Source organism: Cricetulus griseus, chromosome X (assembly GCF_003668045.3).
Source record: "Cricetulus griseus strain 17A/GY chromosome X, alternate assembly CriGri-PICRH-1.0, whole genome shotgun sequence".
Classification (NCBI taxonomy): Eukaryota; Metazoa; Chordata; class Mammalia; order Rodentia; family Cricetidae; genus Cricetulus; species Cricetulus griseus.
Genome location: NC_048604.1, coordinates 30,279,646 through 30,297,134, shown reverse-complemented (window position 1 = coordinate 30,297,134; position 17,489 = coordinate 30,279,646). Strand labels below are relative to the sequence as shown.

General features: G+C 40.3%; 1 protein-coding gene across 1 annotated transcript in view; it reads left to right on the top strand.

The window, feature by feature from the left end:
- The window catches only part of Il13ra1 (interleukin 13 receptor subunit alpha 1), a 66,700-nt gene that overhangs the window by 36,013 nt on the left and 13,198 nt on the right, over positions 1–17,489 (top strand). Inside the window, exons 7-10 of the mRNA XM_027431966.2 lie at positions 4,866–4,913; positions 5,211–5,343; positions 8,619–8,715; positions 12,060–12,144. Of these exons, the coding sequence (XP_027287767.1) occupies positions 4,866–4,913; positions 5,211–5,343; positions 8,619–8,715; positions 12,060–12,144 (363 nt within the window). The remainder of the gene's footprint in view (positions 1–4,865; positions 4,914–5,210; positions 5,344–8,618; positions 8,716–12,059; positions 12,145–17,489) is intronic.

Here is a 17,489-nt window from a genome sequence, read left to right as displayed (position 1 = left end):
TCCCAAATGCTTACTAAAGGAAGTCAGGGTTGCCATTCTCTAACTCCACAACAGAACAGAGGCCTTCAGGCTGTTTGCAGATGCAACTGTTTAGTGATATACAGTCATTGGTAGTGTTAGAAAGCATGGTGTCCCCATGCAAAAAGAAATGATTTCCCTGTGGGGGAAGGGAGGATATTTAGATTGACAGCAAAGTGAGTATTTTGGTCACTCCAGCCTTTACTCTCCCCTGGTGCTCCTGTGGGAAGTACACAGACATGTCCTGCTGTTCCTGACTCATTTAGCCTCTCACTTATGCCCTGCTATTTACAGCCTCATCACCTTATGCCTCTTCTCTCCGCTGAAAGTATGCAGCAGGCATCCAGTAGTGAGAACTTTGTTCTGGTCTTGGTACTAACAACAACTTACATGTACCCAACGGTGACTATTTAGTAGGTGTATTAGTAAGTGCTTTCTCTTAATTCTCTCATTTGAAATCACACTAAACCTAGGGACATATGTCCTGTTACCTGATCCCTGTTTTACACTGGGAAAGTTTAGTTACACCTAAGGCCATATTTCTAGTAAAAGATAGAATCACACTTTAAGCAAAAAGGGGCTAGAGAGATGGCTCAGTGGCTAAGAGCACTGGCCGCTTTTCTGGAAGACTTGGGTTTGATTCTCAGTACCCACAGGGTGGCTCAAGACTGGCTCTAATTCCAGTTCCAGGGATTTGATGCCACCTTCTGGCTTCCGTGGGCACCATGTAGCCTACATGCAGGCAAAATGCTCATGAGTAAAATAAAAACTGAAAAAGCTTGAAGCCAGAGTCTTAATCCCAAGGTTATGTCTTTAACCACTGGATACCACCTCAGTACTTAACAGTAATAACTGCCATTTATCAACTGTCTGGAATATGCTACAAAGATACTCGCCTAAGGGCTCATAATAACCCATGTTGAACTCATAATAACCCATGAAATTAGTGTTACTGGAACCCACTGTTTTGAGAAACTAAGGCTGAAGAAAGATTAAGTAACTTTCACACAGATTATAAGTCAGTGTGACCTCAGAGGCCAGTCTCTGTCTTCAACTTGGACCAAGATTACTTGACACAATTCTGTGTATAAGCCATTATTAAATAAGGACTAAGTCTGTAGCTCAGTGGTAGAACCCTTGCCTAGCATGCTTGAGGCCCTAGGTTCAATCACTAGTGCTTAAAAATCACTAATTAAAGTATTGTTGAGTTAATATATATTAATACATGTATTTTACTTTCTGAACTAAGGAAAACAGGTACACCATGGCTGTTATATACACTCAACCGGACTGTAGTCTATTTGCAATTCCTCTGTTTATGTGCTTGAGTTTAATGCTTTCTTCAAGCCGATGTTCACCAGCTGCTTCCTGCCTAAAATGCCATCAGCTCTTTGTGTGCTAATTTTGAGCCTTGCTGATTACACCCTTCTTTCTCTTTCTGAAAGACTATTTGAGGAGTTGTTTGTTGGATTTGCAGGTCGACAGAATGGGTAAACTGGATCATGAACTCCTACCATCATATGGGGGTTTATATTCAGAGATAAGATAGGAATTATTTTCTTATACCCACTCCTTCCCTGAAAACGGTCTACTTAGTGCTTTGTGCCCTTATTTTCCTGCTCTCAGAGGTATCAGCATCTGCTCACCCATACATGAGGATTTACAGTGTTACAAGGGCCTAGACTTAATCTACATAGTGATTTGCTAACTTTGGCTTTCGTATGTTTGGGAAATGGTCCAGGAAAGAAGTGATACCAGTCTACAGCTTGATCTCTTAAGTGGCACTTGACACTTGTGATTTCTCAGAAGGCCAGTGGTTCCAGAAATAGGACACGGAGGCCACCTGCTTTTTATCTGCCTGTGTATGAACTACTAAAATGATAGTCTTGCTTCATTTGACTGGCCTTTTAGCTCTTCAGAAAGGTTGCTATGGACTGTGTAGTCAATGGCATCAAGTGTCAAAATTAATAGTGGTATGTTGTGGTCTTTGCTTCATGTTTAAAAGTTTCTTTGACAGGGACTCGAGAGATCGCTCGGTGGTTAAGAGTACTGGATGCTCTTCCAGAAGAATGAGGTTCCATTCCAAGAACCCACAGCATGCAAGTGTCTCTAACTCCAGTTCCAGGAGATCCAACATCCTCATAGACACACATGCAAGCAAAACACCAATGCATATAAAATAAAACTAAATTAAAATTTTTAGTTTTGATAGAAGTTTCACTATTAAGACTAAGCAACAGATTTTCATGCTTGATATTTTGACTTTTTAATAAACATCAAATTTATATCTTAGGCTCTCAAGAAGGGAAACTAGTCTCTCTTAAAAATTGTAATGGAGGGCTAAAGAAATGGGTCAGTGGTTAAGCCCACCTACTGCTCTTGTAGAGGACCTGTGTTCAATTCCCAGCACCTACATGGTAGGGATCAGAATTGTCAAATTCTCTAGAAGACATTTCAACAGTCTCTTCTGACTTCTGCTGGCTCTTGCCCATACATGGTACATGTATGTATACTCGGACAAACACATTAAATAAACAACTTTAAAAACTTGTTAATTGAATGTAATTCACTCTAGAAAAAAGTAGATAAGTCATGATGTACATGTCAATAATTTTTCATAAGCTATTTTTACTTATTTGGATGTTTTTGCTTTTAGGAAACACAGTGTCATATAGATGGTTTGAAGCTCACTATGTAGCTTAAGCTGGCCTTGAACCCCTGGCTCTCCTGCCTCTACCTTCCAAGTGCTGTAATTGTTGGCATATTCTTCTACAAACAGTTTCAGAAATGAATTTTACAAATCACCTTTCACCTCTATAGCCAGCACCATAGAAGCCCCCTCATTATCTCTTCTAGGTGCTATATTCCTAAAAGAAAACTATTATCAAGACTTCTAATCTTGTAGATTTGTTTGTTGCTACCATTTAAACTTTCTCAGGTATGCTAGCCATGTCTATATCTCCAGCTACTCAGAGGGCTAAGAGGAGACTAGCTTGCCCAGGGAGTTGAGATCAACCTAGGCAATGGAGCAAGTTTCTGTCGCTGCATGTTTCTTTGTCTCTCTCGATCAATAAATTCTTTCTATAAATAGAATTATAGAGAACATGTTTGGACAGTAGCAATGCTCATCGTTATACCACCAATACCAGAACATATTTTTGTGTTTGTTTGCTTTCATTCAACATAAATTTTAAACGATTTTTTCAGTAGTTGTAGATGGTTAATTTTCATTATGTGCATCCCATTGTGTGATTGTATCACTTTCAACTAATGGATTTTCTCACTGACTTGGCAAGTTTCCAGTTTAAGCTATTATGAATAGACTTTTACAAACATTTGCACATCTGTCTCCTGGTGCATAAGCACATAACTCTTTGTGGGCAAGCCTCTGTTTAGGGGGGGGCAGATACCAACGAGTTATATATGGTTGTCCCTACTAGAAAATGACAATTTTTCTAAATGTTTGTGCCAATTTACACACTTAACAGCAATTGAAAGTTTTAGGCACCTCATGAGCCATCAAAACTTGATATTGTCTGGTAGGTGTGTATATTGTTATTTCTATTTCATTTACACTTCTGTGATGACCAGTGAAGTTAAGAACTTTTTCATATTTATTGTCCATGTGCATATCTTCTTATGAATTGCCTCTTCAGATCATATTCCAATTCTATGATTGAGCTGTCATTCAAAAATATGTAGAAGATAAATTTATTCACAGCCTTTGTTGGAGATTACATAATGTTTTCTTCTCTACATTGACTGTTTGTCCCCTTAATAGGTTGTGCTTTTAAGTTTTAACACTTTAGAAAATGTTTATTTATGGTTCATGGGTGCTGCTTAACACATCTTTTCCTCTTTCAGAGTTATGTAGATGGTTCATCTGATGGCTTGCTATATTTATATGTTTATATCTGTTCACTTTTTCCATTCACTTATGTGTGGTGTGGGTGTGTGTTTGCGTGTGTGGAGGCCTGAGGTTGACATTGGAAATCATCTTTTATCATTCATCCACTTTATTAATTGAAAAATATATGATCTCTCACTCAAACCCAGAGCTCACTGATATAGCTAGTCTCCAGGTTTGTATGGGTAATCTTCTGGCTCACTGATAAAGCTAGTCTCCAGATTGCTAAGGGAAATCCTCTTGTCTCCATCTTTTTAGAGCTGGAATTATAGGTGGATGCCAGACCCACCCGCCCAGTGTTACATGTGCTCTACTGATTTGAACTCTAGGCCCTATGTTTGCATGGCAAACACTTAACCATTGAGCAATCTGCTCAGTCCCTTTGTTCATTTATTTTACTTTCTATATTTATATGTGCAGCACACTTGAAATTGGTCTTATGAATAGTGCGAGGTAGAGGGAAAGAATTTTTTATTCCCAAGGATATTTAATATACACAGTACCACTTAATAAAAAGAGCAGCATATGGAGCCTATCCTGGCACTCACTCTGTAGACCAGGCTGGCCTCGAACTCACAGAGAACTGCCTGCCTCTGCCTCCCAAGTTCAGGGATTAAAGGCATGTGCCACCACCACCTGACTTTCTTTAACTTTTGTATCATTTTTATTTATGTGTGGTATGTGTGTCTCTGTATAAATGAAGGTGCCAGAGGAAGCCAGAGGTGTTAGATTTCCTAGAACTGGACTTACAGGCTGTTGTGACTTGCCTAATGTGGTTGCTGAGTCAAACTTTGGTCCTCTGGAAGAGCAGCAAGTGCTCTTAGCTGCTGAGACATTTCTCCATCTCACATGTTCTTTTAATAGGATGCAAGGAAAGTATGTTAGAAGTGGGTAAAAGACACAAAACATTTTTTTTAATTTTGAAACTCATTTTTTCAAGGTTGAAGAGGACAAATGCCAGATTTCAGAATCTGATAGAAACATGGAGGTTAGTAAATTCAGCTTTTGTTACTTGGGCTTAGACACGGAGTAACTGGGGTGAGGGTGGGGGTGGGGGTGGGGCAGGGCAGGCAGAATGTAAATTTGAAACACTTAGTGAAAAGCAAACTGTTTTGTTCTGTGGGTTATGGTCAGTGTTTTTCAGGAGTCAAAGTCAGATAATCTTAATTGTAATCCAAGTCTTAACCACAAACAGAATTTGGCAAATCCTTATATTATAATCCAACAGCAGAGCTAAAGGGAATAAACTGATAATATTTTTGTGCATTTCTACTTTACATTGAAGGGTACAACTTGTTTCGAGCTCCCTGGTGTTCTTTCTGACACTGTCTACACAGTCAGAGTAAGAGTCAAAACAAACAGGTTATGCTTTGACGACAATCACCTGTGGAGTCATTGGAGCGAAGCGCAGAGTATAGGTAAGAGGGCACAATGTCATTACAGTATAAAACACTGATGGCAAGAAACTAAGGGGAAGCCCAAAATAGATTGGGAAGGGGCTGCCATTCTTTCTTGATGTCAGAGAACACTTAAAATACACATTTCTTTTCCATTTAATGGCTATCAAATCACCCAGGGTTAATGGACAACATAAGTTCTTTGGAAGACCACAATCCATGGGGTATTATCCTCACCTGTGCCCCATCTCCATCTTTATGAGCAACCTGAACAAAAACACAGAAGGCAGGCACCATCAAATCTTCAGGCTTTACCATGCCAGAGGACTGTCCTGTATGCTAGTTGATGGACTCGGGAAGGTAACAATGAGCTTGGTGGTATTTAATAGAGACAAATCATGTTAGTGGTTACGTTGAGCAGGCCATGCTCAGATAAAGGATGAGAAAGACCTCTTTGAATTGTGGAGTTGGGTGCCAGAGAAAATGCATGCACTGTCTTGGATAGCAGGCTGGTGCAGCTCACAGGTCAAGATACTGCTGCAGGGTGAGGCCTCAGTGGTCCATCCCCTTCAGAAGTGCAAAGCAGAGCTGAGGACACAGCTCATTTGGTAAAGTGCTTGCTGTGTAAGCATGAGGACCTAAGTTTAGTCCCTAGCACCCACTTACAAAAAGCTTAGCATGGCGGTATACACTTGTAATCCCAGTACTCAGGGAGTAGGGACAGGAGGATCTCTTGGGCTTACTGGTCAGCTAATCTAGCTGAATTGATGAGCTCCTGGTTTAGTGAGGGACTCCGAATTTAAAAATAATATAGAAAGAAATAGAAGAAGACACCTGACATTAACTCTGGTTCCTATTTACTCAAACATTTTCACTTGACACGCAAACACACACACACACACACACACACACACACACACAGAGAGAGAGAGAGAGAGAGAGAGAGAGAGAGAGAGAGTATGTGGCAGCACGTTTCCCAATCTGTGTGCAGAGCATCACATTGTAGGAGATGCAATGACTGACTGGAATCTATCATTCAAATGGTAATGAGGATGCTGGAGAAGTTAAAAGTTGATGAGGAACTGTGTAAGAAGTAACCTTGAGAAGGCATAACTGTTGAATCCTTAATATTTAAAGCACTGATGAGAAGAGGCAATTGGCTTTTCTTTTGGTGGCCACTAGGGGCAATATAGAACCAACATGAGACTATTTATTTATTTTTATTTTACATAATAACCCCAGTTCCCCCTCCCTAGACTTTTTAAACAGCGCCTAAGAGTTAGAGAAATGGGTTTTTGAAGAATGTCATTCTATGTTCATCGAGAGACTGAACAGCTGTGTGTCAGACATGTTACCTGTTTTTGCAAAACAAAGTACACTGATATTAATTAGGAATGGTAGCTAATACCTATAGTTCCAGTACTCAGGAGGTTGAGGCAAGAAGATTGGCATAAGTTTGAGGCCAGCCATGGCTGCATGGTGAATTATAAATCAGCCTGAGCTACAGTGTGACACTCTATCTCAAGAATAAAACATTCAGGAAAACAAAACAAATGACACCAAAATTTAATAGCTTATAATAGTAGGCACCTACCACATCCCGGTTTCTATAGGTCAGGAGATTAGTGTAGTTTTGCTAGAGGTTTGGCAATATTACATTAGGACTACAAGCAGGACTGTGATCTCATCCAAAGGCTTGACAGAGGCTGGGGTGTCCACTTCTAGGCACACGGAAGGGGAAAAGGAAAGTAGAGCTAGCACAGAGAAACTCTAGAGGGAAAATCATGAGAAGATGGAGGAAGATACTGGAGTAAGGTAGCCACAACCAAGAAACTCCAAAGATTGTGGGAGCTGCCAGAAGCTGGAAAAAAAGTGAGAGATTTTTTTCCAGAGCCTTCAGAAAGCGCATGGCCTTGCCAGTATCTTGATTTTGAACTGTTTTACCTCCAGGACTGTGAGAGAAAAGTTGTGGCTTTTCTTGCCATAATCTGCTACAGTGGGAAGCTAATAGAAATACATTTTTTAAAGTTCCCTGTCCCCTTATGCCTCTCTACTGGGCTCCCTTCTGACATTCTGGCATAGAAATCAGCTTCCCAAGTGACCAATCCTAGCAAGAAAGGATATGTAAGAGAACAGCCCTGTGAAAACAGTGGTCCACCATCACTGTTCTTGGAAATAAGAGGCCAGCACTGGTGCTGTTCTGTTACTTAGAAGCAAGTCAATTAGTGCAGCCCGTGTCAAGAAGGGGGATTATACAAAGGTATGATCATTGGGAGGCAGGAATTCCTTGGGGGTCATTTTAGAAATTCCCTAAAAGAAGGACATTAGGTCCTGGTAATGCTTTCTGGATCTTCTTGCCCATGTGAAAGATGAACATAGAAATAGATAAATAGCCTTCCATGTGTTAGGTGTAGAAAAACAGAGTTTGCAATTGGACAGATCTATATTTGAGGCCTGCCTGGGCCTTGTCTCCTACATAGATCTGAAAGAATATTGTCTACCAGATGGAAAAGCTCAGAGACAAGCATGTCAGAGCACCTGATATGGTACCAGACTTATAGGGGAGGCACTCTAAGAATCATGATGGTGGCCATTGTTAGGATTTTAGTATTTTATAGTGGACATTAAGAAAGTATGATAGTAAGTCTTTCAGTAAACAGTAAGAAAGGATGGATAGTCAAGCTGGTGGGTGGTGGTGCACACCTTTAATCTCAGTACTGGGAGGCAGAGGCAGGCAGATCTCTGTGAGTTTGAGGCCAGCCTGGTCTACAGAGTGAGTGCCAGGACAGCCAAAGCTGTTACACAGAGAAACTCTGTCTGGAAAAACAACAAAAAAATATTATGGTTGAGAGTCACCACAACATGAGGAACTTTACTAAAGAGTTGCAGCATTAGAAAGGTTGAGAACCACCGGCCGGTGGTGGTGCATGCCTCTAATCCCAACACTTGGAAGGCACAGGCCAGTGGATCTCAATGAGTTTGAGGCCAGCCTGGTCTACAGAGTGAGTTCCAGGAAAGTTGTTAATAGATATGGAGTCTTTAATACTGTCTAAAACAAGTTAAGATTCCCTTATTACAAACAATCCTTAAGGTATTTACTCATTTAGAAAGCTCAGGCACCAGAGCAGGATAATATTTCAAACTATTATAAGGTAATTGAAGAATTTGGGGAAAATGGATTGAGGCATAGGAAAGAAATATCTGTGATCTCACTAGCAAATAGAATTGTGGCCTGGTTCATTACAAAAAAAGAATTGGTAGTTCTCATGTCCTCATGCTTGCTTTCTATTCTATAGGTAAGGAGCCGAATTCCACATTCTACATAACCATGCTACTCATCATTCCAGTCATTGTCGCAGGTGCAATCATTGTCCTTCTTCTTTACCTGAAAAGGTAAGCCACCGGTCTAGGCAGATTTATACTTCCTGTTAGCCTGGATGCTATGCTTATTACCCCTCATGTTGGTACGATTACAGGAAAATCATTGTGCCTGTTTTGTGGTAAAAGAAGCATCAAGTGAATTTCCCACAGCACTGCTCTGGCATGGTTCCTTGTCTAAATGTTTAACATTGCTAAATAGACCCTGCGCTGTGTTCATTAACACTTTTCATGCCTGATTTATCTACAGCTAGTTGGCAACTCTTGGAAAGAGCTTTTAGAATAGGGGATTAAGGGGGCTAGCAACACATCTCATTGGGTAAAGGCATTTGCCAAATAATCTTGATGATGTAAGTTTAATCCCTAGAACCTATGTAAATGTTTAAGGAAAGAACCATTTCCACAGTGTTGTGTTGTCCTCTGACCTTTGTATGTGCACAGTGGCATGTTCACCCATGTGTGAACATTTGTGCTCCCCCCCCAAAGCTCATACACAATTAAAAAAAAAAAGAAATTGGGTCTGGGAGTGGAGCTCTGTGCTAGGACACCAGGTTAGCATGTTTGAGGCTAGTTTAATTTCCAGCACCAACAAAGAAAAAGAAAATAAATGAATTCTCTTGCTAATAAAATGACTTACCTAATGTTAATGCAAAGCAGGCTGCTACTCGATGCCACAGGAAAGAGAACTCTGGCAGATTGTCATTAATATATGCTACTAATTCCTTAATAGTGGTTTCATTGCTGAGCATGGTGGTGCACACCTGTAATCCCAACACATGGGAGGTGGGGGGGAAAGAGAAGCAGGAGTTTAACTATTCTCAGTTATACACTGAACTCAAGGCCACCTTCAGCTCCATGAGACCGTGTGTGAAAAAAGAGAAAGGATGTTTTATTTCCCTTTACCAGTATAGAGATGGTTGCTGCTCTTAAATACTCATGATTGGAATGGAAGTATTGATCTGGGCCTAGAACCAATGCTTTAGCATTAGTTCATCATTAATATGTTACATATCTATTTGTATGCTAGTTACTATTCAAAGTTCCAGGCTTATGGCAGTGAATAGAACACAGGCCCTATCTATATTTGTAGAGGGGATAGTACACATATATAGTAGGAAGTCAGGTTGGCAGAGGTAGAGGTAGACAATGATAGGAGACTGATTTCACATAAGGTGGTCAGGGAAGTCCTCTCCAAGAAGATGATCATTTAATGAGAAACTCATAAAATAAAGGCACGGGCCATTCAAATGCTTGTCCAGACCAACAGAAAATCAAGGAGCAAGGTTCGAGGCTGAAATGAGCCTGTCTTGTGTGGCTGGAAGAGATGGGGTGAGTGAGAGTGGCTAGAGATGAGGCTGGAGAAGCTGGCATATGGGATCAGGTAGGGCATGGTAAGATGCCTTGGAGTACCCTAAGCAGATGATTTGTGTGGTCTGTTGTTCTCTTACATGTACGATCATGTCACTATTAAAGACTTTTGGGCAAGAATAGAAAGCAGGTGTGTTACAAGGCATTGAGTTTTAGAAGGAAGCATGAAAGAGCAGTCTGTATTTTTTGGTTGGGTTTTTTTTTTTTTAGTTTTTTGAGACAGGGTTTCTCTGTGTAGCTTTGGAGCCTATCCTAGCACTCGCTCTGGAGACCAGGCTGGCCTCGAACTCACAGAGATCCTCCTGCCTCTGCCTCCCGAGTGCTGGGATTAAAGGTGTGTGCCACCAACGCCCAGCTGGTTCGGTTTTTTTTAATTTGTTCTTTTTTTTTTTATTTCGAGACAGGATCTCACTATGTTGCCTTGGCAGACCTGGAATTTTTTATGTAGACCAGGCCAGCCTCAAACTCACAGAGATCCATTTGTCTCTGCCTCTGTGTTCTGGGATTAACAACATTTAATACCAAACCTATTGAAAACAATCTGTACTAGAGGGTTGGGCACAGAGGAAGGAAGAAATAGTTAGATAAATGTGGGATATATTTTAAAAGCCCACATTAACAAGACTTGATGATGGCTAATAAGTTAGGAAGGCATGAGGGAAACTGAACATTCCAGAGTTTGACCTTAAACAGCTGAGTGTCCGTGGCATTTCCTGAGATGGAAAAAAAAAAAAAAAACTAAGGAGAGCTCCCTTTGAGAGAAAGGGGAGGATTTCAGTTGTTAATCCATTGTTAAGATGCCTAGTAAGTATCCAAGGAAATTTGTACAGTAGACAACTGTATATACATGGACCTTGAGTTTAAGGAAGTGTTCTAAGATCGAGATAACATTTGGAGAGTCATGTTGTGGAATAGGTTTAAAATGATTAAAGCAAGCACTTAGATGGAGATACAGGAGGACATAAGACTGAATCATGGGGTACACCTGGAGACATACCCTGAAAGGTGTGGCAGGCCCACAAGAAAGAGAGGACAGGAGGGGGCTGAGGAGTGGCTAGGTAGCAGCTAACTTGTCTGGCATGTGCATCATTCAGATTGAAAAATGTGATAGCAGTAATAAGAAAGGAATAAATGATCAGATTTTGGCTGTGTGAAGTGGTGCATGCATGTAATCCTAGGACTTGAGAGGTAGAAGCAAAAAAAAAAAAAAAAAAAAAAAAAAAAAACCAGGAGTTCAAGGCTATCCTTAGCTGTATATCGAGTTTGTGGACAGTTTGAGCAACATGTGATGCTGTTTAGACGCAAAAACCAACCAACCTAACAAATAAAAGTAATACGAATAAAAAGGTTTGGGGGTGACAGTGCTGAGCATTGAACCTAAGCTCTTGCACATGCTATAGGCAAGCACTATAACCACTATGCCATATCCCCAACCCATTTCTTACTGTTTAAGACAGGCTCTAAGTTACTTAGGCTGGTCTTAAACTTACTCTATAGCTCAGACAGCTTTGAACTTGCAACCCTCCTGGCTTAAGCTCCTGAGTAGCTGAGATTATACTTATGTGCCGTTAGACTAAGATTGTGTGTGTGTGTGTTCTCAAAATTATAAAAAAAAGCTTCTTTCTTATCTGCTGAGATTATGCTCCATTATTTTATTTTTGAGACAGGGACTCACAATGTAACCATGGCTGGCCTTGAGCTCACAGGGATTCACCCACCTCTGCCTCCTGACTGCTGGGATTAAAGCTCTGTATCACCATGTCCAGCCCTCATTATTCTTTAAGTGATATGAGTAATTTAATTTGGTACCTTATTTCCTCTATCCATTTAAACATGTTTTTCAAAATTCCCTCATTACTAAAGGTGACTTACTAAAAGTGACTTGTGTAATGTGACTTTTGCATGCCTATTTTTAATATTGCTGTCTTTATGTGAGAGACTCCTCTGCACTGGAAGGTTTGATCCAAAAAAAAATCTCTGTTTTATTAAAGGCTCAAGATCATTATATTTCCTCCAATTCCTGATCCTGGCAAGATTTTTAAAGAAATGTTTGGAGACCAGAATGATGATACCCTGGTAAGCACTGCCTCCATAGGGATTGAAATAGGGTATGAAGTTTAGAAAACTTATGGCAAAATACACATAACATGAAATTGACTATTCCAGCTATTTTAAGTATATAGTTCAGTACCCTACAATACATTTTCATGTTTTACAAGCACCGTCAGTATCTACATCTAGAACTTGTTCATTCATCATCCTCAGTGAAAAATGTGCCTCACCAAACCCTAACTTCTTGATCTCTTATCCCTTCCTCCTGCCATCCACTATTCTATGTTCTGCTCTAGGCTATTTCATATATATGGAATCATGCAATGTTGGTCTCATTGAGTTTGGGTGATTTTATTTAGCATCATGTTTTCAGGGTTTATCATATTGTACCATGTATCAACATTCTTCAGATTGCTTATAGTGTGTGTGTGTATGCATGTGTTGGGAGGGTTACACACGTTGAGGCCAGAGGATGATGTTGTGGGAGGCTTCCTCCCTGAAGGAGGCTGGTGGGAAGCAGGCGATGCCACTGTCCCTGCCCTCCACAGGCAACCCTGCTGATGTGTGGGGTTACACATATCAACAGCCATGCCCAACTTTTTAAATGGATGCTGATATTTCAAACTCAGATCCTCATGTTTACACAGCAAATGAGTCACCTCCCCAGGCCAAAATTGGTTATTTTAGACTCCACTTGATCTAAAAGATGAAAGAGTTGATTTAAAAAGTTGGATATCTAGTCAGGCATGCTAGCTAAGAAATTCTCAAAACACCCTGCCTGTCTCGGGTCACTGGACCCCGTCCTCTTTCTGAGGAATGAGATATTTTGTCTAAACACATAGGAGGAAGAGTCTCATTTGGGAAACTAAACTAATGGACAGTTTCAACTTTTAGATACTTTTTAAATGTTGATGGGGTAAATATAGATAGGATTCACGGTTAAGATGCACTTTGTTCATACAGCTTCATTAGAAAGCTGGGCCTAAGCACACAGAAAGAGAACAGACCCACTTCAACTCTTAGTTTCCTGCAGACTCTCATGCTAGACCCTGGGGCTGGAGATTTAAGACATGGGAACACAAGAGTTTGAGGTTTCTGTGATAAATACATTCACTCTAATGAGATAATGAAGAAGATGTAAGAAATAAATATTAATAGCACTGTAGATTGCTTAAATTAGTAGTAATAGGCATAGGGCAGTTCATTTAGCGAAGCAATGGAGTGTACTAGATAATAGCCTGGGTTCTGGAGTCACAATGTCTGGATTCCGATAGCCACTGTGTCATTTACTGTCTTTTTGACCTTGGGTCACTTGCTTAGCCTTTCTGTAACTGCTGTTCCCATTTCCAAAGTGGTAGTAAGAGTAGCACCTGCCTCATATAGATTAAAATTCATACAGAGCATAATAACAATAAAAAACTAGTTAGCATGCCTCACAGTTTAGACATTGCTTACTGCATGTTAGCAATGAGTAGTGCTTTTGAAAATAATATTCATTTATTGTTGACTCTCATAATAACAGATTGCTCATACTGGCAATGATGCTATTTGGCTAAGGACAGGGAGCAGGGAGGCTGACAGGTTGTCAGAGAAGGATTCTTATGGAGCACTTTAATTTTTAAAAGTAAATTGCTTTTGTAGAGAGTGGTGATGCCCAGGACAAGGTACCCCTGGGCAGGTAGGTCCAGTTGTCTACAAGAGAGATTGTATAACACAGGTAAGGTTAGTGTGATAACTAGTGGTCCTTTAACTCCACTTGAGTCATAGTCTGCTAGAATTCTTACAAGAAGTACAGGTTCCTAGGCTCTGTCTCCAGAAATTCTGGCAGCAAGTTGGGAATGAATTCTACAAATCTGCATATTTAAAAAGAGGCCATAGGTGATTCTTGTCCTGGTAAAACAACCTGTATAACATGTTCTTATTTCAACAACTACTCTAATAGATGCTGGAAGCAGTTATTGAGCATCTAGTGTGTGTCAGGGAGGGCAGTGAGTACCTGGCCTAAGTTAACTTATTGAATCCTCAAAACCACCCAACAGTGTAGGTGGTTGTGAAGGTTGGTGCTATCAACCTGATGGACTCTATAATCGCCTGGGAGATAGGTTTTGGCACATGCCTCAGGGGATTATCTTGATTATGTTAATTGATTCGAGAAGGCTCATTTTAATTGTGGATGAGACCATTTCCTGGGAATGGATCCTGGGTAGAGAAAGCAAGGCGAGCGCTAGCATGCATTCATCTGTTTTCTGTTTGTGGATGTGAGGCGATCAGCTGCTTCAATCTTCTAATGCCTTGATTTCTCTGCTATGAGCTGTGAGTTAAAAAAAATTCTCCATTAAGTTGCTTTTGTCTGGAGCATTTTATCATGGCAGTGAGAAAGCAATTGAGACAGTACTGTTAGTGTCATTTTTTCCAGATGAGGAAATAGAGACTCAGTGAGGTCTAGAAACCTGGCCATAGTCACACAGCTGGTTGTGAGATTCTAGAGTTCCCTTGCTTTGTCCCCTGTGCTTCGTTACTTCTTAGACGATAGAATGCTTGTCCTCAAGTACCTTGTTGTCTTCTACAAGGCTGGCTTGACAAGAGAGGGTTAGGATATACGAGTTAGGAGAAAAAGACTTGGGATTGTATTATGGATTGCATGCAGTGAGAAGGCATGAAGAATATCATTCTTACTCTAGCGGTATGGATTAGAGAAGGAGGTTCATGCATGGCCTCAGACTGGAAGTAGACCTAGTTTGCAACAGTATATGTTTTTGTTTGTCCAGTGTGACGGACTTAAAATCTTCCCGTTTGGAATAGTAACAGAGCATACACTCTCCCATTCACCCCCACTCTGCCATTTCCAGCTCCACTGTGCTGTCACTGTGGCTTCAATGGCAGGCCATGGGAAGACATTTAACTTTGCTCCTCTGCTCAGCAGGATGGAGACTATGCACAGTGCAGATGTGCAGTGTCTGTGGACAAACACCAAATGCACAGCACATGCCAACCAAAGCACTGATGAGTAGTCATGTGGTGGTTTGAATGAAAATGCTCCCTTATAGGCTCCTATGTTTGAATACTCAGTCCCCAGATGGTGGAAGTGTTTGGGAAGGATTGGGAGGTGTGGCCATGTTGGGGGAGGTTGTATTTGGTTTCCTAAGCCACAGCAGGCTCAGTTAACTCTCTGCCTCATGCTTTCGGATGAGCTATGAGCTCTTAGTTACTTCTCCAGTGCCATGACTGCCTATATCTGGGTCTGTGCTCCCCACATGATGGTCAATGACCCTAACCCTCTGGAACTGGAAGCTTCCTTGAAACTCTTCTGTAAGTTGCCTTGGTCATGGTGTCTCTTTGTGGCAATAGAAAAGCAACTAAGACAAGATCTAAACTGCTAGCCTAATGCATTTCTAAAAAGAAACAATATCTAGTTCTTAACAAGTAGGCAAGAAAGTGGCACTTGTCAAGCAGTGCTAGTGGCCCTACATATAGGTTGAGTGTCCCTTGTCTAAAATGCTTGAGAACAAAATGATTTTTTTCAGACTTTGGAATATTATATAGACTTTACTGTTTGATCTGAAAATTAGAAATCCAAACTTCAGAAATTTATTTTACAGGATCTCACTACGTAGCCTTACCTAGCTTGGTACTCACTAGGTACACCAGGCTGGCCTTGAACTCGGGGTGCTCCATCTGCCCTGCCTCCTTAGTGTTAGGATTAAAGGCATATAGTAGCATACCCAGACAAAGTCCAGAACTTCTAAAGCATCATGCCACTGTGAAAATGGTTTCAGATATTGGTGCATTTCAGAACTTTTTTTATTGGAATCAGGGGTGTTTAACCTGTATGTCTTTTCTTGAGAACAACAATATAATGCAAATCTTTGCTCATGTAAATTATACTCTTGGAAAATCATGTTTAGGGAATAACCAAACAGTGACACATGAATGACCCATGCATCATTGTTCTAATATGAAAACCTACAAACCAATGAGTTACCAACAATTCAAAATTGATTTTGTTTTCTAAAACAAAAATATACTGAGCAAAAAGTAAGAGAATGAACATATAAATCAAGTGAACTTAACATATAAATAATGCCATTAAAAAATCAACAGATGGCAGGGTGTTGGTGGCACACGCCTTTAATCCCAGCACTCAGGAGGCAGGGGCAGGCAGATCTCTGTGAGTTCGAGGCCAGCCTGGTCTCCAGAGTGAGTGCCAGGATAGGCTCCAAAGCTACACAGAGAAACCCTGTTTCGAAAAACAAAAAGAAAAATTAACAGATAAATGAGAACCAAAATGAATGGAATAATAGAACTTTTTATGAGCAGATGAAATATTTGCATCTCATATATTGCTGTCCAAGTACCAGAAAAGTTTGGTAAAACATATAAAGTGAACTGGGGGTGCATCATATCTAAGGACAGTGAAAAGTTAACAGCTTTCAGACAGAAAACAATTTCCTTATAAAATAGGATGGCTGCAGTTAGACTTTCTATCCACAGCACTTAGATACGGAATAACATCTTAAATTGATTTTTTTAAAAAGTTAGGTTTCAAAGAATAGTATCTCAAAAAAGAAGAAAGAAAACCCCACTTATAAGAGTACAAAACAAATTATAAATATCTAATAAATCACTATCCCAATTTTTAGAGGACTATATTAGATACACATAGAACAATGAATAGAAAGAAGTGGGTCAAGGAGATTATGGGTAGCTGATACTCTGTCTGTCTCCCTGAAATTTCCAAATTGCCCATAATAACCATGTATTACTTTTATAATGAAAGAAACCATGTACAAATCATTAACGAGGAGGAAGACTATTGTAGTCATCTAGGCCTGGGAGATAATGGAGACTTGGGCTTATATGGTGGCAGAGGAGACTGATAATAAGACACATTATTAGAGGAATGCACTCTGACTTGGTGACTCTGTGTGGGTGATGAAAGGTAGGGAAAATAGAAAATAATTGTAAGTTTTGAGTTCTGGGTGATAGAGTGAATGATGGCAACACTGACGGCAAAAATCAAATCAATTATCTTTCTCAGAGACAGGAAAATTGCGGGAGATTTTTCAATTTGCTGTCTAGAGGATAATATGTTGTTTTTGTCCCTATGAGTCAGATAATTCTATAATTTCGTGAGCTGGATATATTGACAAGATGGACCACTGAAAGCATGGAACATTTTCGCCCATGATGGCTGCAGACCATTAAACAAAATCAGGTCTTTCTAACTAAAGGTATAATAAAATAATGCCACACATGGGCAAGGGCCAGGGAACAATTTTCTGTCTGCTTTTAAGCAAATGAGTAACCTGCTTTTCTTTAAAAAATGTTCTATGTGTGTTGGGGGAGGATGTGTATGTGGCAGTTGGACA